This window comes from Thunnus albacares, chromosome 9, assembly GCF_914725855.1.
Source record: "Thunnus albacares chromosome 9, fThuAlb1.1, whole genome shotgun sequence".
In the NCBI taxonomy this organism is placed as follows: domain Eukaryota; kingdom Metazoa; phylum Chordata; class Actinopteri; order Scombriformes; family Scombridae; genus Thunnus; species Thunnus albacares.
The window spans coordinates 6,896,655-6,922,455 of record NC_058114.1 but is presented as its reverse complement, the minus strand read 5'-3'; the positions used below and the strand labels follow the sequence as shown (position 1 = coordinate 6,922,455).

Below are 25,801 nucleotides of genomic sequence, written 5' to 3'. Positions count from 1 at the left end.
CATACGGATTCGCCGTATTCTCTTCAACCATTGGACCAGACGTAGCCATCCCTCGCATTTTATTGGCTGGCTAAACAACACAGTCGGATTTCAAACTAGATAGATCTCCTTTCAGTGTGTTGTTGGAGGAAGCGTGTTTTAACGTTTTCTAGTTGCGGATTGACTATTATCGAGCAGTCAACATTGACGTTAGCAGTAGTGCTTATGGTCGGTTAGTTACTATCGCGTTTAACAAACAAACTACGGAACATGTAGCTATCTATTTAGCTGCTTTAAATAGTTAATTTAAAATGTCCGAAACGGCAACTTCAACACAGAGAGGATTTCTGGACTTCAGTCCGACAAGAAAGGACGTCACAAACAAGGAAAATGATATTCCTGTTTTGAGTTTGATCCAGTTTTCAAAGGCTCCTTTTCTAACATTTGGAACAGTGAAGTTGGGCACCTCAAAGGCGGCTGTTCTGCGGATTGAAAACCCCACAGAGGACGCAGAAGCGGAGGTTACTGTTGAAAAGATCCCATCTGGTAAAGGCTTTTCTGTGGACTACAACACGTTCACAATTCAGGTACGTTGTTGATAACACCTCTCCAACCACGGGACACTATTCATGTAATTCATAGAAAAGAGTGAACCAATTTCACAGTCTTCATTATAAATGATTGAACCTAAACAGCCGTGCAGCAGCTGCAGCAGGATGAAGCATGCTGCTGTCACCCACAGAAGCATCAGTGGTGTGCTATAATCCTAATATTTCCTTACTGGATAAATTTATCGTCCCATAAACCCTTGTTGAATTTTTTGTCCTCATTGCATCCCTTGTCAGACTTGGCATTTGGTTTATATTTTGCCTCGTGCTGTGTGTTTGCAGCCTGAGGGGTCATTCAACCTGACAGTAACCTGGACTCCAACAGAAGAGGGTGGCATTAGAGAGCTCATCATCTTCAATGCTAATGGGGTCCTCAAGCACCAGGCTGTTTTGCTCGGGAGAGCAGAAGCACCCAAAAAGAAAAAGGTAAATGTCTTCATTCAGCTGGTACACAGAGACGATCAGCAGCTACAGTCGTATTCAAATACTGTAGATGAAGAAGTCATTTTTTTGAGTCAGACTTTGACTGATTGGTATTTAGCTTTATACATAACTGTTTTTTTTAATTTCATTGCTTTGTGGCTGTAGAAAAACAATCTAAGTTGTAGAGGAACATATCAGGTAACTTAAATGACCTGTTTTGCCTTGCCCTGATGTCAAAGTTATACCGCTTCTTATAGAAATGTTTTCTTGTGTTTCAGAAGAGCTTATGGGACTCAATCAAAAACAAAAGGGAGGGTGAAAAAGTAGTTGTGCCCAGGAGAAAGAAAGCAGAGCCTCCCCTGAAGATGGCAGCTAATAAAACCTTCCAAGTGTCCCGAAAGCCGCTGTACAAAAGCGACAGACCCCGCAGCCCGCTTACCTCACTGAACGAGGGCAAAGCTGTCAGAGAGAGGTCCCTCTCCAAACAAAGTCCCACCGACAATCACCCTCGGAAATCAGAGGAGCAAAAGGCTTTAAATCTCATTCACAGGCAACGGTCTCTGACGTTGTCCGACCAGGAGAATATCCACCACGCTCAGAAGAACTCTCCTCTCGTTTTATTTGTCCCGACCACAAAGGTGACGGATCCCGGTCTGTTGTCTGCTAGCCCAGATGCCTTGGCAGGAAAACCTGAAAACAAAGATCTTGCCAAAATGCTTAACAGGACGTTGTCACCTATCGGGACACCGGAGAGGTTTAAGAAGCTCATGCCTCATATTCAGTCAGTCGAAAGCCCAGTTCCTGTAAAGTCTGATGCTGATACGGACAGTCTGTTACCTAGTAGCCCAGTTTTATCTTTGAAAGATGCACTGGCCCTCATTGACTCTGATCTGAGCCATATTAACACCAGTCCTCGAGACATTAATTCCAGTTGTGACTTTTCAGATTCACTGGAATCTAAAAGTGGGAGTCAAGGCTGCGAACCGGACATAAATGTCCTCAAAGTGTTACCTGACACCCCAGAGGTGTCTGAGTCCAATGAGCCAAGACTTACTTTCTTTGTCAGTAAAAAGATTGTTGTGAGTGAGGTGGTTGTTTCAGAGTCTGATAAGGCTATGGAAAGAGTCAAAAAGACATCTTTTACTTCTGCCACAGTGACCAAGAGCAAAGCACCAGTAGAGGAAAACAGCTCAAGTGGAAGGAAAATAAAGAAGTCAAGGCGAAGGCTCTTAGAGAAAACACTTGATGTGTCTGACGGCAGCAGTCAGTACGAGTCTGGACCAGGCACTCCATGCCTTCCTGTTATAGACCCGGACACAGGAACCAACAGATGGCAAAACTCCGAGGAAGATAGCTCACAGTGTGACGACAAGGTTCAAGCCCGGGAGTTTATCTCCTCCAGCCCGAAGACGAGAGTTGATTGTTCGCCTGCTCCCATCACCTTCCCTGTCACCTCCCCTCCATCAATGGCTCCTTCTCGCTTCAGTTTCTCAGTGGCTTCCCCTCCTCCTGCAGTCCTCGCTCCCATTACGTTTACAGTGACCTCTCCATCGCCCTCGAGCCTATCTTCCCCAACAGCTATCCCGCCCCAGCTCATATCGGCACCTCCGTCTGTTCAGGACTCGTTCCCCATTCACGTGGCGGCGAAGAGCAAGAAGAGAAAGAGCGAGGAGTATTTGAAAAGTGACGGGAAGATCGAGGACGGTGGGAAAACCGAGCGGGTTAAAAGGACCAGAGTGGTAGCTGTCAGAAGTGAGCAAACCAGATCAGCGCAAGAGAGGAGGAGTACATCACAGAGGCAGCAGCCGAGAGCAGCAGGTGGGCAGATGGGAAGTTGATTTTTGTGAGAATAAGCGTTTAAGTATCAACCGTCCTGCAGTGGACAGACATACAAATTGTTGGTGTGCTTAATTCAGTTTAAATGATGATAAAAACAGCACACTAATCAAATCATTTGATTATTGAATAAAGCACATATCTGACTGCCTCTCTATAAGCTATGCTAATGGTCATTTTATCATTCTCTTTAAATCTGATCTATCTATAATATCAGATGACCTGATTGATGTAACGTTTGAGTTAAAAACTGTAGCACTTTGTTATGAAATTTCAAAAAAGTATTGGCATTAAGTTTTCTCTTTTACACTATTATTGTGCTTTTTGCCTCTTTGCAGCTTCCCAACAACAAAGTTTTTGAGTATAGATCATTTTAAAAGCTCAGTCTATGGAAAACAGGAATATTCATGGCATTAATTTAAATTTGATTAATTAGTCTTTAGCCCGTTTAGGCTTGTGTCAAGTTCAGATTAGTGCCAATATTACTATATTTAGATACCTGTAAATACTTGTTTTCTTAATATATATGTCTTAACTGATAGTTTTCAGATTGGCCTGTTGGATATTGGATAATGGAAATTGTTTATCGCACAGTTGCTGCATTATTGTATGTTTGTTTTTTTTCCCCAGGCTCAGTGCGCTCAGTGACGTCATCATCTTTAAAGACTGCAAGGTCTGCAGTCGCTGCCCAGGCAAAACAGCCAAGCTCCAAACTCACCTCACGAGGTAAAAGATAATGTAAATTAATCTAAAATCATCTAAATGTAGAATATCTCTCAATTAAGAATCTGCTGCTATTCTTGAAGTGTAGGCGTTTCAGCCAACAGTCAGTGATTCAGCTCTTACCAAAAGCCAGACGGCAGGTCATCAGGCATTTTTACAGTGGAAGTGACAACAAGTAATTATGTTACCAACATTTTTCTGTTGTTTTATAGGCGCCCAGTCTCTGAAGTCAGTCGGCGTACCATCTGTGAAGATGGCAAAAGTCGTCGCTGTAGCGCAGTCAAAGCTGAGCTTCATTAAGCCCGGGCACACAGGTATTTCATGCACACGATGGAAAGTGCTGTTGTAGCGTGTTGTAAGTCTTCTCTTTTTGTTTACCATTTTGTTTCCTGCAACCGCCTTTCTCTCTTTCAGCCATACCAAGACACCCGATGCCGTTTGCCGCCAAGAACATGTTCTATGACGAGAGATGGATTGAGAAGCAGGAGAGAGGATTCACATGGTGGATCAACTACGTCCTCACTCCAGATGACTTTAAAGTCAACACCGAAGTCACGAAAGGTAACATCTGTTCAGACATTCAGCAAGTTTTGTAGTCTTTGTTTTAATAAAATGTAAAAAATGATCACGCTCTCAAAGTTCACAACTTAAACCCAGTAATTATTGCAGTGGAATCTTTATTTATCTAAACCCTTGTTGTGTTTGCAGGGGACTTCCTAAACCTGTAAAACTAAACTTGTGCCTTTTTTTTTTTCTTTTGTTTGTTTAGTGAATGCCGTATCCCTCGCCATGGGAGGCGACAAGTTCAACGTGCCTAAAGCGCCGACCAAAGAGGAGATGTCTTTCAGCACCTACACGGCCCGACGGAAGTTAAACCGCCTCCGTCGTTCCGCCTGCCAGCTGTTCACCTCCGAGGCCATGGTCAAGGCCATTCAGAGGCTGGAAATCGAAGTGGAGGCCAAGAGGCTGCTCATCCGAAAAGACCGCCATCTTTGGAAGGACATAGGTAAAAGTGGTACAATTTCAGTGTTTTTTTTGTATGTTCTGAAATCTCTATCAAACCCATAAATAAGCTTCAAGTAACATTTCCTCGTGTTTTTTATCGTCTTTCAGGTGAACGCCAAAAAGTCCTCAACTGGCTTCTTTCATACAATCCGCTGTGGCTACGGATCGGGCTTGAGGTATTCCTATACACGCTTTTCCTCTTGCTTATCTGTCTAAATAACGTTGCTAGAGTCTTAACCGACGACGCTCCGTTCTCAGACGATCTACGGGGAGCTGATCTCGCTGGAGAGCAACGGCGACGCCTTCGGCCTGGCTATGTTCGTCCTCCAGCGGCTGCTGTGGAACCCAGACATCGCCGCTGAGTTCAGACACGCCAAAGTGCCTCACCTTTACAAAGACGGTAATTTTATCTGTTCAAGTGTCATCGTGTCGTCTGTACCGTCAGAGTCAGACTTTATTCACCAACTACATGTGTACAAGGACATTGTTTCGGTGCAGGTGTCAGGAAAGCAAAGTTAAGAGACAAGATACGTATCAAAAAGCGTATAAATACTTATAAACATTATACGATGATACACAAAGAAGGAGACATATGTGCTTTTCTTAGGTATTCTTAAGTTATGCTGTTATATTCTACAGTGTGCATTTTCAGTCATCAAAATGCTGCACTGATGGATGTTTTATGTGCAGAGCTTGGGGGTTGGAACCTGTGTTAACATGTCTCTCCCGGTTAGGCCACGAGGAGGCGCTGTCCCGCTTTACTCTGAAGAAGCTGCTGCTGCTGGTGTGTTTCTTAGACAAGGCCAAAGAGTCTCGACTGATTGAGCACGACCCCTGTCTGTTCTGCATGGACGCAGAGTTCAAGGTAAGCTGAGTCCTCTGTTGTCGTTGTTGTCAACAACAGACATTAAATCCATAAAAAAAAAACAACATTTAATCGCCATCTCATTAAAGACTAAAGGTGCAAGCCACGTCAGATTAGTCAAAGCTTAAACTTGGAAAAAGGACGACACACTTTACCTACACTGCTGTGTTAATTTATTTATTTATTTATTTTCACTGCCTTAGGTCTGATTGTGCTTACACAAAAAAAAATTAAAGAAAATTTCTATTTATCATTTAACAATTAAGATATAAAAGAGATACGCTTTCCGTCAGGGCTCGTCTGCTCCGCGTCAACTGAAGCTGAAAGCAGAACAGACAGAAGGCGAATCTGATTATTCAGTCTGGCGGAGTGTAATGATGCATCAGGAGAGTCGTACACTTTTAACTTGTATAGATGACTGCGTGCTACCTCTGTTAGTACAATATGGCCGTGACCTGTTACACATGGCTTTCTTATTTCAGGTTAATGTCCTTTTTTGTGTTTTGATTGTAATAATTTTGCCTTTTTTTTGGCAATAAAGGTGGTAACACAGCCTAAACTAGGAGAAAAACATAAGTATGTATGTTGTATCTGAGAAGAAAGTGGACTGTCCTCATGTTTTCTGAATTTTAATCTATATTACACCACAATGATTCACATTATTGTTTTATTCCTGTTTCTCCCATTAGATCTTTTTAGGTTGCATCAATCTGACACGCTGTCTATTTTTTTTTTTTTTTTTGACAGACGAGTAAAGACCTGCTCCTGGCCTTCTCCAGGGACTTCCTGAGCGGGGAGGGGATCCTCCCCCGGCACCTCGGTTACCTCGGGTTACCCGTCTCTCACGTCCAGAAGCCCCTGGACGAGTTCAACTTCGCCGTGAAGAATTTGGCGGTTGACTTGAAATGCGGGATTCGTCTAGTGTGAGTGAGATGTAACAGGTTTTAATGTGATGCTCTAATCCGAGTCGGGGATATTCGCTTTCCTTCCCGTAGAGGTCAGGCTCATCTGCACGGCTGTATCCATGCAGCTGGGAGGGATTCGGGGCACTTTCAGATGGGGGATTTCCTCCCTTGGCCGCCTTCTCACTGACTGACGGTCTCTCCAACTGCCCTGCTGTTGTGTATTATTGCACTCTGATCAAAGTTCATCCTCATCTGCTCCATGCAGTATATTTTTGTGTGTATTTCTTTTAATGCACAGGACTACAGGTTGAAAAATGTATTAAAGTACATCTTCTCCTGTGATTAGAATTTATTTTAGACTAGTCTTCTTCTTCATGGGTCTTTCCCCAGCTGTAGGAGGATGAGCAGCGGAAGGGCTCCTCACACAGCATTTAAAGAAGATGACACGGTGAACTCGTCAGGAAAAGGGCAGAGTTAAGGGTCAGACATACTGTAAATCAGTGTTTATACTAAATTGGTTGTCTGCATGCACAGGTGCTTCATGGCAGATTTGGTTGTACAGGATATTTGCATCATTATTGTTAAAAAAACGTGCTCTGTTAGGTATTTCACTGGACTAGCAATCTGGATATTTCATCTGCATTCAATTTCTCAACTGAATTACCAGAAAATCTATTATATCACGATATATATATTTATACTGTTTACATAAAAGTTGGTAAACTCTTCAAGTAAAGTATAAGATCAAAATAGTTGCCGATTAGTTTTGTCGATCGATCGATCGACTAATTGTTGCAGCTCCACTTCAAACCTCTTCCCTTCTGCCCTTTTTGTCCAGCACTAGTCGGGGAGGCAGTGAAGTATCTGCATGCACAGAGAAAACTAATAAGTTTAATGATCGATACCGAGCAGCTTCATTACAATCAAAGCTGAGACACCAACAGAGTTTGTCCACCCAGAAACATGGAGGAATTCAATATTATAGGATATTTTCAGATAAATATATTGACATGATGCTGCTATTCTGTATCAAAAGGTAAAATATACATTTTTCTTTTTACAAACTTGTTTCCTTAAATATAAAATCAAAAACATTTCACAGGATTTCAAAGAGTAAAAGCTCCTGATCAAGACCTGTCTAGTTGTCTGTAATGAGTCTAGATAATGATTATCTTAAGCCGCCAGAGTCCATTGATCCAACATGGAAGCTGCCATGTTGATTAACAGCTAATCCCTGCAGAGTGGAGTGATAAAGCGGTAAACACGGTACACCAAAGTGTCCAAAGAAACAAAGATTCTTACAGATCATTGTTTTTTTTTTTTTTGTCTTGCAGGCGTGTGATGGAGCTCCTCGTCCAGGAGTGGAGTCTGTCAGAGAAGCTCCGTCTGCCGGCCATCAGCCGCCTGCAGAAAGTCCACAACGTCGACATCGCTTTGAAAGTGCTCAAAAGCAAAGGGGTCGACCTCAAGGATGAACACGGTAATTATGATTTCTCTGTTTTTTCAGTTCCTGTAATTTCTTGTTTAACTCCCTGCAGCATACATCATCATTTTCAGTATTATATAAAACAGAAAAGTTGCAAATCTTCACATTTGAAAAGGTGGAATGAGGGAATTTTGGGTATTTTTTTTTTGCTCGATAAATAACTTAAACACTCTTAATATATTTAAGCGTTATATCCTCGTTTTCAGGCTCCGTCATTGATTCCAGAGACATCGTGGACGGACACAGAGAGAAGACATTGAGCCTCCTGTGGAAAATCATTTTCGCTTTTCACGTGTGTATCTGACTTTTGTTTTCATTTTGTCGTTCACAACAGTCCAACCGTTTGAAATATTTAAAAACTTTATACACATTTATAAAATTCTCGGTTAAGGTGGAGGTGATTTTGGACGAGGATCAGCTGAGGGAGGAAATCGGCTTCCTGAAGAGAACCCTGCGGACCAAACGCAGGCTGGCGTTCCTGAGGGCCGATCGGGGGCTTCAGCCCAGTCCTGTAAAGACCAGGGAGCCGTATGAGAACAGCAGCACTAAGATCACCCTGCTCATGAACTGGGTCCGTGCTGTGTGTGACTTCTACAATCTCAAGGTGAGCTGGCCAAAAAAAAAAAAAAAACATCCTGTCATGTTTGAAGTTGAAGTTGCATTTTTTTCTTCTTCTAAGGCTTAAAGCAGTGTTGCTTTGAACCTCAGTTTGTCATGTGATGCATTATTGAACAGTTATTGTGTTGTAGCTGCTGCTCTGTGTCCTCACAGTCGCTGCTTTCTCTGCTTCTCCTGAAAACATTCCTATGAGTTTATACCGAAGCAGCTGGTTTTAAATAGCCTGTAAAGAAACTGCACCAGAGTCTGTATGAGGCCCAGTTAACTTGCCTTAACATCTTTAAATCAGATATAATCAATATATTTTGTATTTATATTGGATCACATGAAAGGGACAAACCCACTACAATAATAATAATGATAATTATAACCCAACTCTGCTGCATTTTAGTGTCTTTCAGCTAATTCTTTTGGTTCACTGCTCTCATCAGTGTCGTTTTCAGCAACAGGAAGCAGCTGCTGGTTGTGCTGGTTAGCGAATAGTTGATGAACATAATGGCGTATTTAGCAGACGGATGTTTCCCTCAGGAGTTAGCAGATACCAACAACGATGCTCCACAGAGAGAGAATATTGAACTTTTACACATTAAAGAGGACCTATTATGCTCATTTCTAGCTCTGTGTTTTTATTCTGGGGCTCCACTAGAGTAGCTTTACATGATGCACAGTTTAAAAAAAAATATCCTTATTAATGCAGCCCCTCAGTTCAGCCTCTGTCTGTAACAGGCTGTTTTAGCTCCTGTCTCTTTAAGGCCCGCCTCCACAACAGATAAATGTCGAATGGATCTAACATCATATTGATAATTAGAATCACACAGTAAAGTTTTGGATGTGACATAGAGGATGCTGTGCAGGTTAGCAGGGCCTCTGTATGGACACTGGTGTAGTATCTACTGTATATGGGGTTATAAGGTTGAAATAACTTTGCATGTCTGTGCAGATTAAGACATTTTACTTACTGTCTGTCTAACTGTCTGCCTGTTCCCTCTCGATTCGCTTTGCAGACAATGTCTTTTTTAAAAGTAGCCCACATTTATGTCTTATCAGACGGAGCAGTCAGAAGGAATTATCTCTGAGTTGGAAACCTTTTTTAGTCGTTTAATTCCTACTACCTGCTCGTTCATATTAAACACTGTCCTTTTCATAAGTCTGTGATTGGTCAATTACCACTAAGAGCAGATATGAGATAATTCTTCTCTGATCTATTCACTGTAAAATCTTGACAAGATGAATTGTACCATTTGACCTCTATTTATAAATGGCAACATAAATTTGCATAACCCTAAATCACTGTCTGTCCGTGCAGGTGGAGAACTTCACCGTGACGTTCTCGGATGGCCGCGTCCTCTGCTACTTAATCCACCACTACCATCCCAGTCTCCTGCCAGAGGAGGCCGTCAGTCACAGCACCACTCAGACCGTCGAGTGCTCGTCGAGGGGTCGCCTGGAGCTCGACTGCTCGGCCAGCGACTCCGACAACTCCTTCGATTCCTCGCCAGCGAGCCTGAACGGTACGTTTCAGCTGCGTCTTCGGTGCGTTTGACTGTTTGGATGCACAAGTGGGTTTTTATACATCGGAGCTGACACAGTTCATGGGTTTTATGGTGTATTAGAATGGGGAAGACTGGGAATTTGATAAAACCTCTGAGGTATTAAGAGAAAAACCTAAAAATTCTGACACTCTACAGAAATAAACATCATTGTCCATGTTTTATACGGTCATTATATTAGTTAGTGTATTTTTTTGACGGTTTTATCCACAGAAAACCCACCTGTTGACCAACTTAGACTGTTTATTGGAGACAAAACATTAATGAGGAAGGAAGAAAGTCATGGAAGTACACTGCCATAGCTTTGGAAAGTCATGGAAAAGTCAAAGAATTTCACCTCAGAGCCAAAGGTTCAACTCAAATGCAAAATATCTTGCACCACAGCATATCTTTGCCCTTTTCCCAGGCAAAAAAGTCCATTATTATTCTTAATTATAGTGACTTAAGTTAAGGACCATGTGTGTCATGGCTCAGAAGTTAAATGTATGCAGTTAAACTTTTATGTTTGCCAAGAAACATCTTGAATTGACTGTTTTTTAACAAGACACTGGTTATAAAGACACCGGAGAAACTGACTTCTAATATTTGCTCTTTTTATGAACAGGCCCGGTTTCTCCTTCGGTGGAATTTAAAGAGCTCCTGGAAAATGAGAAGAACAACTTCAGACTGGTGAACACCGCCGTGGCTTTCCTGGGCGGGGTTCCTGCCATGATCAACCCAGAGGACATGTCCAACACCATCCCCAATGAGAAGGTGAGACTGGACAGGTGTTCTTGACCCTCTGCAGCAACACAAACACACACACACACCGGAGGAGCAGACTGGACAGAGCAGCGTTTTTATCAAACATGCATCTGTAGAAAGATGCTGAATATTCTGAGTCCAAATTGTTGTTCTATAATTTATCAGTGGAGCGACGAGTATGGATTGAACTGTCTAAAGTCACAGATTGGTGCAACCTTGGGACAATTAAAAGACCCATGTCTCCTCACTCTGGATTATTTTTTTGAGAGATGGTCTTCTAATGCAATTTCCTATCTAATGTATGAACAGCAATTTTTTCAAAGATTCACAATGAGCCAAGTTGAAACTTGCAACTATTCGCCAGTTTAAACCTATGCGACTAAATGAGACGGTGTATCGTCTCCATAGCAGCAACGCTCTTTACTTCTGTTCTAACTGACGGCTTGTCAGGCTTTTCTTTTGTAGCTGGATATAATTTGTAGCGGAGGGTAGTGATACTGTAGCAGGTGAGTAACTTGCTATATTTCTAGTATTGATGAAACGGTGAAAACATGACGAAAAACGAGGGAGTGCCATTTCAATCGGCTGACAGTTTGCTGACTTGACCAGCTGACTTCGCTACAAGCTGATTGGCTGCTGTAACAGGTGACGTGCCTTACGTTCTAAAACCAGCCGCCGGCGACTTGACGAGCTGAGTCGCAGGCGACGCCATCAGCCGGCTTCAGTCGAGCCGAGACGGGCCAGTTCACACCGCTGCAACTTTTCCCTGAAACGTTCTAAAACGTTCTTCATTTTGATGTGAATCTTTGGTCTGAACTGGGCTTTACAGTCAAATTCTAAGATTTTATCTTAAAGCAAATCATGTCTTCACAGCGCAGTATCAACTGGTATTAATTAACTTTCATAGAAAAGTCCATTTTTAGACCAGGTGTAGTCAAATTTATGTAAAATCTTTCTCTCCAAATGTAATAATTCCACTTTATAAATGGGGGAAAAAAGTCAACATCCACAGTGACTCAAAATATGTACAAACCTCCCCCAGAGATGTCTAAAAAAATTGGTTTCAAGATGGAATCAAATACGTCAACCATGTTTTTTTTTTTTTTTTTTTTTTTTTCCTTCTCAGGTCGTGATGTCTTACCTGTCCTTCCTGTGCACTCGTCTTCTGGACCTGCGTAACGAAACCAGAGCGGCTCGGGTCATACAAGGTGCCTGGAGGAAATACAGACTGAAGAAAGACCTGCAGGTCTACAAGGTTGGTTCCATGTTTCGGTACAACTGCAAAATGATTTTTAGTTTAATTCAATAGATCTATTTTATTTATTTTGTGCGCGGTGGACATTGAGCAGCAGATTCAGCGTTACAGTGTACAGCGACTCTAAAATCCATGCTTTATCATCTATTTTTAATTGTTTTCTTTTTGTTTTGTTGTTTGCAGACCATGTTCCTGTTACAATAAAAACTAAAGGGTGCTTTCAGTGTCATAGTTGCACTCTTGTTTCCATGTGGACATGTAATTTTAAATAAGTTCTCACTCTGTGCTGTGCTGTTATATTGAACTAAATAAAATATTTGAATAAAAAGACCCTAAACCCATAAATTAATGCTTTACATGGTTTGTGTTGTCATTTTCTTGTGTTTAATGACCACATTACCACTGAACTTTAGTAAGCTGAGATGTGTTTTATTTGTGTGATTATAGTAGTTAGTCATTGTAATTTATTTAAGTCATTAAAAAGGTCAATCAAGAGCATAAACCTGAAAATGAGTCTGTCTCATTTTTATTAAAATAGAAGAGGAATCATCTCATTTGATTATTGTTTTTGCACAAATTTTCACATTCTCAAAATTACCATCTAGGAAACGGTTGAATATTTAGAGTTTTAGAAAAGGTTACTAAAAAAACTTTTGTCATAATTTGTTGAATGCCTGACATAGAAGGGAATTAATGCACCTATTGCATTTATAACTTTTCTTGCTATTTTTTTTGTTTGGACACAGGAGAGAAACGCGGCTGCTTTGAAAATCCAGCTAGTTGTGCGGAGTTTCCTCCAGAGGCGCAGAGCTAAGAAGCAGAACCGAGCCGCCGTTATCATCCAGTCGCTCTGGAGGGGTCATGCTGCTCGCAAAAGACTGAGGCTTGTAAAAGAGGCTCAGATCCGGGCTCTGCAGGATGAAGCGGCAACTGTCATCCAGGTAGGCGTATGTTACTTATGTGTGGATGCAAAAAGGCTGTTAAGAAAGTGACCAAGTTGTACATTACAATCTATTTGGATTTATTGACTAGGTATCTAGAATTGATTGAATATAATGTCATAGTAGGTGTAAAAAGGTAAGATCACTTCTCAGTATTCTCATGTGTTGATGGTTTTTACTTGTTGATCTCATTAGTTTTTCTTACTGTAGTGATCCCAGTTAGAAAGGAGCCAACAACACATTGACAACATTTCTCAGTGTTACCTTTTTTTTACTTTACAATGTCTTTTTTTTTTTTTGTTGTTTTACAGCAAGGATACTTGCTGCTTAATAAAGCTGGCTTGTGAAATTGTTTTTTTTTCAATAGCTGGTTCTTATCTTGTCCATGCAGGCTCAGTGGAGAATGTTTTCAACCATTAGGGCTTACCAGCGCCTCAGATACTACGCTATTGTTGTCCAAGCACAATGGCGAATGAGGAGAGCAGCCTCCGCTTACGGAAGAATCCACCGGGCGGCGACAGTCATTCAGAAATACTCACGGGCATGGGCTCTTGCGAGAAGAGAGCGGGAGCGTTATCTCTCCCTCAGAAGTGCGGCGGTGAAAATACAGAGAGGATTCAGAAGATGGAAAACCCAGAGAACCGAAAAAGAAAACCGCGCCGCAAAAGTGATACAAACGGTGTTTAGGAAATGGTACGAGGGAAAAAAGGCAGAAAAAACCGGTGCTGCTGTAAGGATTCAGTCTTGGTACAGAATGCAAAGGTGTCTCCATCAATACAGAAAGATCAAGAGAAGCACCATGCTCATTCAAGCCCAATACAGAGGTTATGCCCAGAGGCGCTACTTTCAGATGTTGACGCTACAGCACCACTCTGCTGTTGTCATTCAGAGTGCCTTCAGAGGACATACTGTCAGGAAACAGGTGGCAAAGATGAAATGTGCCTCAGTCGTAATCCAGCGCTGGTTCAGGGCTTCTGTTAAAAGAGACATCGAAAGGCAAACGTTTGTGAGGATGAGATGTGCCGCCGTCACCGTACAGGCAGCGTATCGTGGGAAAGTGGCTCGAGAGTTGCTGAAAAAACAGCACAAGGCAGCAACAGTGATCCAGGCTACTTTTAGGAAGTACGCTGCCCGTAGGCGTTACCTTGTCTTAAAAAACGCTGCCACTGTGATACAGCAAAAGTATAGAGCCACGATTTTGGCTCATAAGGCGAAGAAGGAGTATGATGCTCTCAGGAATGCTGCACTCACTATACAAGCTAACTGGAGAGGGCGAGCTGACAGGAAGAGGATAGAAAAACACCACCAGTGTGCAACGCTGATACAGGCCTGCTACCGTCGACACAAGGCGCGAGCAGAGTACACGTCAAAGAAGGCAGCGGCTGTAGTCGTACAGCGTCACTACAGAGCTTATGTGGCTGGAAAAGAGATGAGGAAATTATATCTGCAGAAGAGGGCAGCCTGTGTCACTCTCCAAGCTGGATTTAGAGGCATGAGAGTTAGAACAGAGCTGAAGAAAAAGCAGCGAGCAGCGACTGTCATTCAGTCTTCAGTTAGGATGTTTTTAAGCAGGAAACGATATTTCTTACTTCAAAGTGCAGCGATTATCATCCAGAGTCGGTACAGAGCTCTTCAGCTCTGCAGGGCACAGCAACATGAGTACAGAGAGCTAAAGAAGACTGCTATAAAAATACAAGCAATTTACCGAGGATTTAGAGTAAGGGAAGACCTAAAAAAGAGGCACAACGCTGCCAGAACAATCCAAGCTCAGTTCAGGATGCACAGAATGCGTATGGCTTACCTTGCCACCAAGTGTGCTGCTATCATTATTCAAGAACGCTACAGGGCCAAGATGCTCAGGGATCAACAGATGCAGAGGTACAGAGCTATGAAATCTGCAGCTGGAGTCATCCAGGCAGCGTATCGTGGCCACAGGGCCAGGATGGAGGTCGCAGAGATGCACCGAGCTGCAACGGTGATTCAGAGAAGGTTTCTCACCATCCGAGATAGAAATCGATTCCTAGCTATCAAGGCGGCCGCTTTGGTTTGTCAGCAGCGGTACAGAACAGTGACCCTGCTGAGAAAAGACCGTCTGGACTATCTGTCAAAGCGCAGAGCAGTTGTTTGTCTGCAGGCAGCCTACAGAGGATATGAAGTCAGAAAGCAGTTGCGCATCAAACACAAAGCCGCCGTAACAATTCAGTCTCACTTCCGGATGTACCGGCAGAGAACTTCCTACAAGAAGCTCCACTGGGCTGCCAATGTATTGCAAGCACGTTACAGAGCCAACAAGAAAATGAGAGAGGAGATGCTAGCTCTGACAGCCAAGAGAGACGCTGCTGTTGTCTTACAAGCTGCTTTCCGTGGAATGAAATCCAGACATATCATCAAGCAAAGGCATCAGGCTGCCAGTGTTATACAGAGAGCTTACAGAGCCCACTGTGAGCGCAAGCTTTATCTTACCTTAAAATCCTCCGTCCTCACCATTCAGCGGTGGTATCGGGCCACCGTAGCAGCAAAGGAGCAAAGAAAACGATACTTGCATATGCGGCGTGCAGCCGTTATTCTGCAGGCTGTATATAGAGGCCGGCAGGTCAGGAAAGATGTTGCTCGTCACCATCAGGCTGCAACAGTTATCCAGTCTGTATTCAGAAAGCACAGAGAGGAAGTCAAATTCCACGCCATGCGCTTGTCTGCCATCATCATCCAGAGATACTATCGAGCCTGTATACTTCAGAGACAGGAAAGGCAATACTTCCTAAAAGTCAGACATTCTGTTATTGTTCTTCAGGCAGCTTTTAAAGGTCACCGTGTGCGAAGGAACCTTGCTAAGATGCACAGGGCAGCTACTGTCATTCAAGCAAACTTCAAGAGGCGTAAGCAGCAGTCAGCCTTCAGGAGACAACGCTGGGCAGCCTGTGTCTTACAGCAGAGGTTCAGAGCTCAGAGACAGAGAAACCTTGAGATAAAGGATTATCAACAGCGCAGAAAAGCTGCCATCGTGTTACAGGCTGCATATCGTGGAATGAAATCAAGGCAGAACATCAAACAAAGTCACCGTGCTGCCAGTGTTATCCAGAGAGCTTTCAGGACACTCTGCGAACGCAAGCAGTATCTTAACATAAAATCCTCCGTCCTCACCATTCAGCGGTGGTATCGGGCCACTGTAGCAGCAAAGGCACAAATGCAACAATACCAAAAACTGCGCAGTGCAGCCATCATCCTTCAGGCAGCGTACAGAGGCCGGCAGGTCAGAAAGGAGATTGCTCGTTGGCATCAGGCTGCCACTGTGATCCAGTCTGTATTCAGAAAGCACAGAGAGGAAGTCAAATTCCAGGCCATGCGCTTGTCTGCCATCATCATCCAGAGATGCTATCGGGCCTGTATGCTTCAGAGACGGGAAAGGCAATATTTCCTAAAAGTCAGACACTCTGTTATTGTTCTTCAGGCAGCTTTCAGAGGTCATTGCGTGCGAAACAACATTGTCACGATGCAAAGAGCAGCTACTGTCATTCAAGCAAACTTCAAGAGGCATAAACAGCAGTTAGCCTTCAGGAGACAACGCTGGGCAGCCTGTGTCTTACAGCAGAGGTTCAGAGCTCAGAGACAGAGAAACCTTGAGATAAAACATTATCAACAGCACAGAAAAGCTGCCATCGTGTTACAGGCTGCATATCGTGGAATGAAATCCAGACAAATCATCAAACAACATCACCATGCTGCCAGTGTTATCCAGAGAGCTTTCAGGACACTCTGCGAACGCAAGCAGTATCTTACCATAAAATCCTCCGTCCTCACCATTCAGCGGCGGTATCGGGCCACTGTAGCAGCAAATGAACAAATGCAACAATACCAAAAAATGCGCAGCGCAGCCATCATCCTTCAGGCAGCATACAGAGGCCGGCAGGTCAGAAAGGAGATTGCTCGTTGGCATCAGGCCGCCACTGTGATCCAGTCTGTATTCAGAAAACACAGAGAGGAAGTCAAACTCCACGCCATGCGCTTGTCTGCCATCATCATCCAGAGATACTATCGGGCCTGTATGCTTCAAAGACGAGAAAGAGAACACTTCCTTAAAGTGAAACATTCTGCTATCATTCTTCAGGCAGCTTTCAGAGGTCACAGTGTACGAAGCAATATCGCCAAAATGCAAAGAGCAGCTACTGTCATTCAAGCAAACTTCAAGAAGCATAAGCAGCAGTCAGCCTTCAGGAGACAACGCTGGGCAGCCTGTGTCTTACAGCAGAGGTTCAGAGCTCAAAGACAGAGAAACCTTGAGATTAAAAACTATCAAGAGGTCCGAAAGGCTGTCATTAACCTACAAGCTGCCTTCCGTGGAATGAAATTCAGACGATCAATCAAACAAAAGCATCAGGCTGCCGGTGTTATCCAGAGAGCTTTCAGAGCCCACTGTGAGCGCAAGCAGTACCTGACCTTGAAATCCTCCGTCCTCACCATTCAGAGGAGGTACTGGGCCACTGTAGCAGCCAAAGCACAAAGGACACAATACTTGGAAATGCGCAGTGCAGCCATCATCCTTCAGGCAGCATACAGAGGCTGGCAGGTCAGAAAGGAGGCGGCTCGTCGGTGTCAGGCTGCCACCGTGATCCAGTGTGTATTCAGAAAGCACAGAGAGGTAGTTAAATTCCAAGCTATGCGTCTGTCTGCCATCATCATCCAAAGATACTATCGGGCCTGTATGCTTCAAAGACACGAAAGAGACAGGTTCCTGAAAATGAAACGATCCACAGTCGTCCTTCAGGCTGCTTTTAGAGGCTGGTGTGTCAGGAGAGACATTAGTCGACAATGTCAAGCTGCCGTTATGATCCAGTCATACTGGAGATGCTCAGTCCAAAGACGTATCTACCAGAGGAAGAGAGAGGCAGCTGTGAAGCTACAGCGCAGGGTCCGAGCTGTACAGCTTGGCAGGGCGGAGAGGAACAACTACACCCGAATAAAACAGGCCGCCGTCACGCTTCAGTCTCACTGCAGAGACTGGATTGCTAGACGACAGGTAATGAGCTTTATGTAAAGTTCACTAGAGCATGCAGTACATTTATTAAGATAATAAAAGCATTCTTTATTTTAAAAACTTCATTCAATATATCAGAAAGTTGAATATTACTTGATGTAGGTAATCCATTACAATGATCATTACATTTGTTCTTGTCAAATTTGTGTTTAGGAGTGTTCATTCATTTGAATCTACCTTGTACTAAGTGGGATGAAATATGCAAAAAAAGTGATTATTGTATTATGTTTCAGGTGCTCGAGGCAGCCAAAACAACGAGGAGACTTCGTTTCACTGCCGCAGTCTTCCACCATCTCAGTGCCGTAAAGATCCAGAGAGCTCTGAGAGCCCACTGGGCCTTGGAGTCTGCTAAAAGACAGATCCATTCTGTCATCACCATACAGGTACGGTAGCAAAGAGCTCTGAATGCAAAAACTGTCAGTGAAGTTAAGTAGTCTGATGAATTTGAATAAAGTATAAATTATGGTGTTTTTCTCCTTCGGATAGCGTTGGGTGCGAGTGAGGCTGCAGAGGAGACGGTACCTGGAGGACAGGAAGAAGGTGCTTATAGCCCAGAGAGCGGTCAAGCGCTGGTTAGCTCGTCGCCACAAGGCTGCGTCCGTCATACAGCAGGCTGTCCGGAGATTCCTCCTCCTCAGGCGCCAAAAGAGGGTTCAGCGGGGCATTGTCAAAGCTCAGGTATTACAGTCAGTGGTGTGAACTTGGTTTATAGCATCACAGATGAACTTTTTAATCTCTGATATTGATAAGGTAGAGCGCTGATCGAAGGAGACTTCTTAATCTTCATTTGGCCACAGAAAAAATATTTTATCCAGTAGTTTGCTGTTGTATATTGTTTTAACAAAAGTTGTAGTTCAATATTCAATAAACTGTTTTTATAACCTTCAAACTTGGACATATGAGCACATGAGGGCAGTAAAACTCTTTGCCGAGTTGTTTTAGGGAAGCCAGAGCACATAACATATGATGATATTGGTGTATGACTACTTTAATTCTGCTGTTAATGTTGATTACTGTTATTGTCATAATTTATAGCAGCAAAATATTTGGTTTGAATGGATGTCAGCTAAAAGTCCAAGGTCAAGATTGATAGACCAGTTCTCCCCCTTGGCAAAAATTTTCTACATCCTATTCTCTTTTGATTAACAGCTAATTAGAACTAATTAATTATCTTTCATTTTCTCTCTCTCCCTCCAGGCCTTGTGGAGAGGTCACCGCTCCCGCCAGCTGACTGACAATCCCAAGATGGTAAAGTTGAGACACAACTTGCGTAAAGTCTCCGCCGGCGCCCGAGAGGAGGACAAACTGTGCAACAAGACTTCGTCTGCCCTGGACTACCTCCTCCGATACAAACACTTCTCCTACATTCTAGAGGCCCTAAAAAACCTGGGTAAGGCCTCACCATTCAGTGATAAATTCCCACTACAACCACAGTTTTCTTTTAGTCTCTGTGTAACTTTGGCCTTGATTGTATTCACAACCTTATTGATGAAGGACAGAAGAGTGTTTGTTCTCTTCCCCCCCCATGCAGAGTTTTGCCATCAGTTTGCCAAGCAAGTGTTGTGATATGACTACTAAGCAGTATTTTCACTTGCATTGGTCATTAACCGTCCAACCAGTTGAGTTTTACAGATGTTAACTACCATTCTGCACATCTGCTAGGCTAACTAAAGCCAGAATTCAGACATCAAAGATTAGAATTAAACTTTGGTTTGTGCTAATTTAGGACAGTTGTAATGGACAATTAGCATAATTTTGTACTGTATGACGTTTAGGGATTTGGTCTGTTATGCTGTTGCTATAGGAATTATTTAAAACATTTTCAGTTAGGGTACACCAGCCTGTAATGTAGCTTTACGGATTAGTGTCTGTGCAGACCATCAACTCTACACACTGTTATTCTGACATCATCCTTAAAGGTCAGTATAAAATATAGGAAGTGAGGGAAGAAAAAGTTTCTCTTCTGTTTTTGGTTATGTGGTAATAGTTTGACCTCGACAAAATAAGTCTGCTGAGTTCTTTCCACAACAAGATGATCAACATGTGTTCCCAAAATCAAATGTTCAATGTCAAATCCAATTAAGTGTATGTGCTTCATAGACAAAAATGTATTTTCGGTTAATATACTTGATTCTAATTATGTTTGTGATGTGACATCCTCAGCTTTTTTTTAGTACTGCAGCGTGTCCCCGATTCTAACAAAAGACCCTCTTTTTGTGTTTGTATATGTGTGTGCTATTATGTGTCTACATGAACAGAGACCGCCACCAGGTTGTCCCCGGAGTGCTGTGAGCGGCTGGTAGAGAGCGGAGCCACCGAAGTCATCTTCACACTCATCCGCTGCTGCAACAGGAGCGTCCCCTGCATGGATGTCATCACCTACTCCATCCAGATCCTCCTCAACCTCTCCAAGGTACCTGGACACCCTACAACTTGTCTGTTTTATGTGTCGTTGCCATACAAAGCACTCATTCTCACTAGGGGTCTAACGGATTGTATCACGGATTTGAGTCACGGATCGGATCATTTTTCAGATCAACAAAAAAAGCATGGAACTTTTGCCCATGGTCTTAAATGACAACATCATTCAAGATGTCCAATGGTTAAATAAAATCTTAAAATTTATAAAATATTCAGTGCTCAATTGTTAAATTAAATTGCAATATGAAGCATGATACCTCCCTCCTTTAAACATGGTAGTGAATGAAACAGCCTGTGTCCACATCATCAAAACTTAATGATGACTCATAAACATGAACACACGTCTTGTCCTGCAGCTTACTTTGTTGAACGAGCCACCAAACAAACATTCAACGGGGAAAAGTGCACTGATAACGTCAGTTAGCAGCTACGTAGCTAATTAGCTGCTCAGCTACAGCACATTAAACGGCAGGTAAACATACCTGCAGATGTCACTACGGACCTGTTAGATGCTAGTTTGGTCGTTACTCTTCAAAATCCCTGTTAGTGACACGCTGTCTGTCCATGATTTGTACTTACAGCAGTTTGTTTACTTTGAATTTTGCATCTAATCCGCAGTTCACATGCGTGCCGAACCGTGGGGGGCGATCCATACGGATCATGGATCAACCACGATCCGTTGCACCACTAATTCTCACAGTATAAAACAAAGTAATAATGTAAAATATAGTGATTAGTTGACTCTATAAAAGGGTTTTCCTTTAACAGAAACATTACACTTCTCAGTTGAAGGCAGGAAGTTATCTGTCCTTTTCTTACAGGTTAAGTTGTTTTAACAGTCTTCCTTCATGTGGCATCTACCTTTAATAAAGAAAGTGTGAATGAGCACACAGTGAATGCAGGCAGTACAATCATTTGTTTTTATATTCATATATTTTGGTTTCATTAATGTAATTTTAAGACTTTTTGGGGCTTTCTAGCTGAGAGTTGATTAAACAGATCGATACCACTCAGCAGCTGCTTAGCTTAGCTTAGCATAAAGACCGGAAACTGTGATTGGCTGGCCTGACTTCGTCCAAAGGTAACAAAATATACCTAACAGCACCTGTAAAGCTCACCAATTAACAAAGTTTATCTCTGCTAGTGTTTCTTTCATCAGTACAGAAAACTAAGTGTAAAAATGATCAGCTATGTCTTGGCTGGACACAATGACTTCCTTTTTAACGTGTGGTTTTTAACTGGAGTTGTTGTAGGAAACAAAAGAGATATATATAATGTTAAATAGTGAGCTTTAGAGATGCTGGTAGGTATATTTTGGACAGAGCCAGGCCCGCTGTTTCCTCCTGCCTCCAGTCTTCATGCTAAGTTGAGCTAAGCTAAGCTAATTGCCTCCTGGAAGTAGGTTGATATTCAGTGCACTGAGAATGGCATCGATGTAAAAGTTTGATGTAAAAACATATTTGAAAATTATTAACCAACAAAATATAAGTGCTAATACCAAAGTTTACTGCTTGTTAGATCATACTACAGAAATAATACTGATAATTCTGCTGAGTAAGAAGTTACCAACAGTTAATTTAGCCGAGGAAACACAGAAGTTCAGGGTGTTTCATCAACAGCTCATCTCACTTCCCTTCAAACTTTCATTTCCTTTTTATATCATCTTATTGACATACAGACTCAGTTTCTCTTCTGCAAAACGAATTTCAGACTTAAGGCCAACATCCTCTTGTGTCAGTGTTTTTAGTTTAGTGGTTCCTATTCCCACGGTTTAGCGTCCGTCACTGTGGACAATGCAGGAACATTCTGCAGAGTCTGCATTTTCATTCATAGGAAGACAAAAATGAGGAAAGCAAACTTTAAGAATTAAATGAGGAAAAACTGAATATTTCTGAAAGTTATTCAATCGTTTTGACATGTCTTCATTTGCAAATACAGTGGCATCCCTCTGTATATTGTTTAAGGTTTGTGCATGCTTAGTAGCACATCATTTATATTATAAAATTACAAAGTGGAAGATAACTGGATTTATAAAGTATCTATCATGCATCTTCTGCAAAGTTAATTTCACAACGAATCAGTACCTTGGATATAATAAATGTGAAGGTAAATGTTCTTTATCGTCAGACACTTTTGGGTGTTACAGGCTTGTGTGTTATAGACGATATCAAGTCTATAAAAGTTGAAAGTTTAGTTTATATTTTTATTTTGCTTAAAATGAGTGTTAAACTTGATAATTTCTGCTTGGTTTCAGTATATAAACGATTCCCCTCCATTGGCCCAACATTATGGTTAAAATTGCAAAGTTGTAGCACACTTTGCTGATTTAAAACAAAAGTTCAGGGACCTGATACTGCATCACCACCATCAGGTGTTTTTCCTGATAAAAGTTCAGACAGTTTTTTGTTGCAGAATTTTTGTGAAATTTAATTCATTGGAAAGATTTTATAGGAATTGGAGGGCAAAAAAAGGAGAAAATAAGAAAAGGAATACTAGCATGTTATATAAATAGCATAATTCCAGCAGATTACATTGGTTTAAACAGAGCCTTGCAGGTATTGTAATGAAATCACGCAATGAGAGGTGAAACTGGAGAACAGTGAAGCAAAATGAGAGGAGATCAGACTGTAAGATGAGTCTGGTTCTCTAATAACAACTGATGGGAGATTTAGTTTTTTTTGCTTTTTTGTTCTTGTTTTCTCCAATGTCGGAATTCCCTAGTCCCGTTGCATGGATTTGGGCATTCCGTCATTTCGTCACTGTTTGTTTTTTATTGATTTTTCACATTGCTTTGTGGACTTTGCTCGACTTGACTTGCAAAATAATCAAATAATCAAGTTCACTGTGGAAAGAGCATGTTGGCGGTAGCTTCAGCCTTTATATTCAGGGTTTTTTTTTGTTTGCAATCAAAGGATTTATGACCTCGACATTCTGTGGTAGAAACTAAGACTAAGGGTCAGTTAATGGTCAATCAGAACTGGTTCATATGACGTGTTGTCTGACCACGTTGAAAATCTAATGTGTTTATAGTTGTTCAGACAATCCTCTCAGACGGTCATAGCGTTGCAGTCGGTTGTTCTCGTGAAAAACGATAGAAATTGTTTTGTCAAGAATGGAAAAATGGCAAATAAAAGCACAAAACAGAAATAACAGCTGAGGCTGATGGGAAATGTAATTAGTTTAGCAGATATTTGGTCATAAACAATAGTATTGAAAACATTGAAATTTTGAGAAAGAACCACCAAAGTCTCTAGGATTCATCTTCTGAGGACTTTTTCATGGAAAAACATCAGATGGTTGTTGAGATAATTCAGTCTGGACCAAAGTGGCGGACCAACCAAGTGACAGACATCGCCACCCCTAGAGCCATGTCACTAGCATGACTGAAAATCACAAGTCATGCTTCCTGCTTCACCACAAGCTTTCTCTCTCCTCCGCTCACTCGTTTTCTCTCCCTTAGTACCACAAGACCATTGAGGCCGTGTATTCGGTGGAAAACTCTGTGGAGACACTGCTGGACCTGCTGCAGAGATACCGGGAGAAGGCAGGGGATAAAGTGGCAGAAAAGGGCGGCAGCATCTTCACCAAGGCTTGCTTCCTCCTGGCTCTCCTCTTGCAAGACAAACACCGAGCTGTGGTGAGTAGCTACTACAACATACAGACTTCTACTTATACAGAAATATATCTCTCCAATAATTTTAGATAATTAAAATCCCAATATCAAATACATATTTTACAGGAAAGTTTTAGTTTTCGAACATGTAAAGCAAACTTTTTTTTTTCCCTTCCTTTATTTTTTTAGGAGGTTATGAAGCTACCCAAGGTCTTGGATAGGATACGCAGCATTTACCGCCTCACTGCTCGCAAACACAAGATGGACGCAGAAAGAACCGTTATCAAACAGAAGATGAACGCGTCGATCAACGGGAGTTTCTACGTTCAAGCGACACCTCGTAAATCCCGTCCCGTGCCGAAGTATGTATTTGTATAATATGTGTTAGATACTGTGTCTGAGAGACATTTACATACAGCGTGTGTTCGCAGTGGTAATTAACATCCCGTTTTTTTTTTTTATGTTTCAGATTTGCACCGGATTGGGTTCTCAGGAAGGACAAACTCAAAGACATCGTGGACCCTCTCAGGGCCATTCAAATGGTGGCAGAGACACTGTCCATTGCTTTGTAAATAGTCAAGCTTTTTAAATCTTCATCCATCTCATCTTTTTTTTTTTTTTTACATTTGAAAATATTGTTTTATGTACTGTTCTTTTATCAAAACATTTCCGAGTTTTACATGTACATATTAAAACAAATTTGTTTCATAAACACGGGCCAGTCTTCATGTATCTTATGTGTTTTCATACTTTGCGTTGGCTCAAAATGAGGCCGAACAGGTGTGTATCACTATTATCATTACACAAGCAGAAAGAAGCAAGTTTAACCAATATTATATACAGGAGTTGAAAAGAAGGATGTGTGATGATATCGTTCAAAGGAAGAGCTGGCGAAGTTCTTATTTTGAAGACGTTTATTAGACAATGGCCATCGGGTCCATTCCACGTACAAAGATGGTCTGGGCAACGTACCACTGTCGATGCATAGCTTATATAGGGTTACACATCTGTATCTTATCACATGCATACCATAGGTTCTTCCTGGGCACTAATTCAGTTGGGAGCCATCCATCAAGTGATTGACAGCTACCTCACAACATATTATGTATGATAACATAACACATCTGGAACAGCTCCAATCTTGACCCTGGACCCATTATTTGTCTCTAAAAGGTCCCCCAGAAGGGCTATACCATATTACATCAGGCGACATGCAGACTATGGAATGTTTATGTCACATGTCCAACACCCAAAATCAATAACATACATAGGGTCAGATAAAAGTCATACTAACAGGAGTCAAAAATTAAAGGTCAAATGAAGTCGGAGCTCTTTAAAAGAGTCTACAGAATAAAACATAACTGAAGAAACACTGATAAGTAGTAATAAGTGTACAATATCTAATAATATCAGTCCTCTTGGACCATGAAATGAGATAATGAGTCAATGATATTAATCTTTGTTGGTCTAATCCTTTTTTCCTTGTCCTTGTCTTTTATATTTGTGGCTGATGTTTCAAACTGTCCGCTGGCTAAATAGCCTGCAGGTGTGTATGTGTGTAAATAATTATTTGTCTACATGTTAGGTCATTGATAGACTGATGGGATACTGCCTTGTGACCCTGCAAGGAAAAAAAAAAAAAGGATTCAGAATAAAAATGTATTTTCCTTTGGTCATTCAACTGGAAGTTGTGCTGTGTCTTCAACTTTTTTTTGTTTGCATTACTAGTTATTACAAAATTCAGGAACAAAAACAGTCAAACTCAGGTCAGCTGCCTCATCAGGACGTTGTGGTTGT

At 42.0% G+C, this 25,801-nt stretch overlaps 1 protein-coding gene across 1 annotated transcript; it reads left to right on the top strand.

Annotated features, from left to right (window-relative positions):
• Nucleotides 1–77: 77 nt before the first annotated feature.
• aspm (assembly factor for spindle microtubules) lies at nucleotides 78–24,716 on the top strand. The gene is made up of 26 exons (XM_044361524.1): nucleotides 78–566; nucleotides 870–1,013; nucleotides 1,289–2,828; nucleotides 3,477–3,572; nucleotides 3,782–3,883; nucleotides 3,984–4,130; nucleotides 4,339–4,575; nucleotides 4,683–4,750; nucleotides 4,833–4,974; nucleotides 5,309–5,439; nucleotides 6,187–6,362; nucleotides 7,679–7,824; nucleotides 8,037–8,122; nucleotides 8,222–8,434; nucleotides 9,755–9,959; nucleotides 10,603–10,751; nucleotides 11,869–11,997; nucleotides 12,744–12,938; nucleotides 13,330–17,952; nucleotides 18,204–18,353; nucleotides 18,457–18,648; nucleotides 19,168–19,360; nucleotides 20,229–20,383; nucleotides 23,852–24,028; nucleotides 24,194–24,366; nucleotides 24,474–24,716. The coding sequence occupies exons 1-26, from the start codon at nucleotides 291–293 to the stop codon at nucleotides 24,574–24,576; spliced, it is 9,948 nt and encodes a 3,315-aa protein (XP_044217459.1). The 5' UTR covers nucleotides 78–290; the 3' UTR covers nucleotides 24,577–24,716.
• The last annotated feature ends 1,085 nt before the right edge of the window (nucleotides 24,717–25,801 follow it).

Excerpts from the sequence above, each read along its gene's own strand:
- aspm (XM_044361524.1), top strand. The coding sequence starts at position 291 with ATGTCCGAAACGGCAACTTCAACACAGAGAGGATTTCTGGACTTCAGT. Across the intron at positions 4,751-4,832 it reads GGCTACGGATCGGGCTTGAG|ACGATCTACGGGGAGCTGAT; the intron begins GTATTCCTATAC and ends CTCCGTTCTCAG. Across the intron at positions 5,440-6,186 it reads GCATGGACGCAGAGTTCAAG|ACGAGTAAAGACCTGCTCCT; the intron begins GTAAGCTGAGTC and ends TTTTTTTGACAG.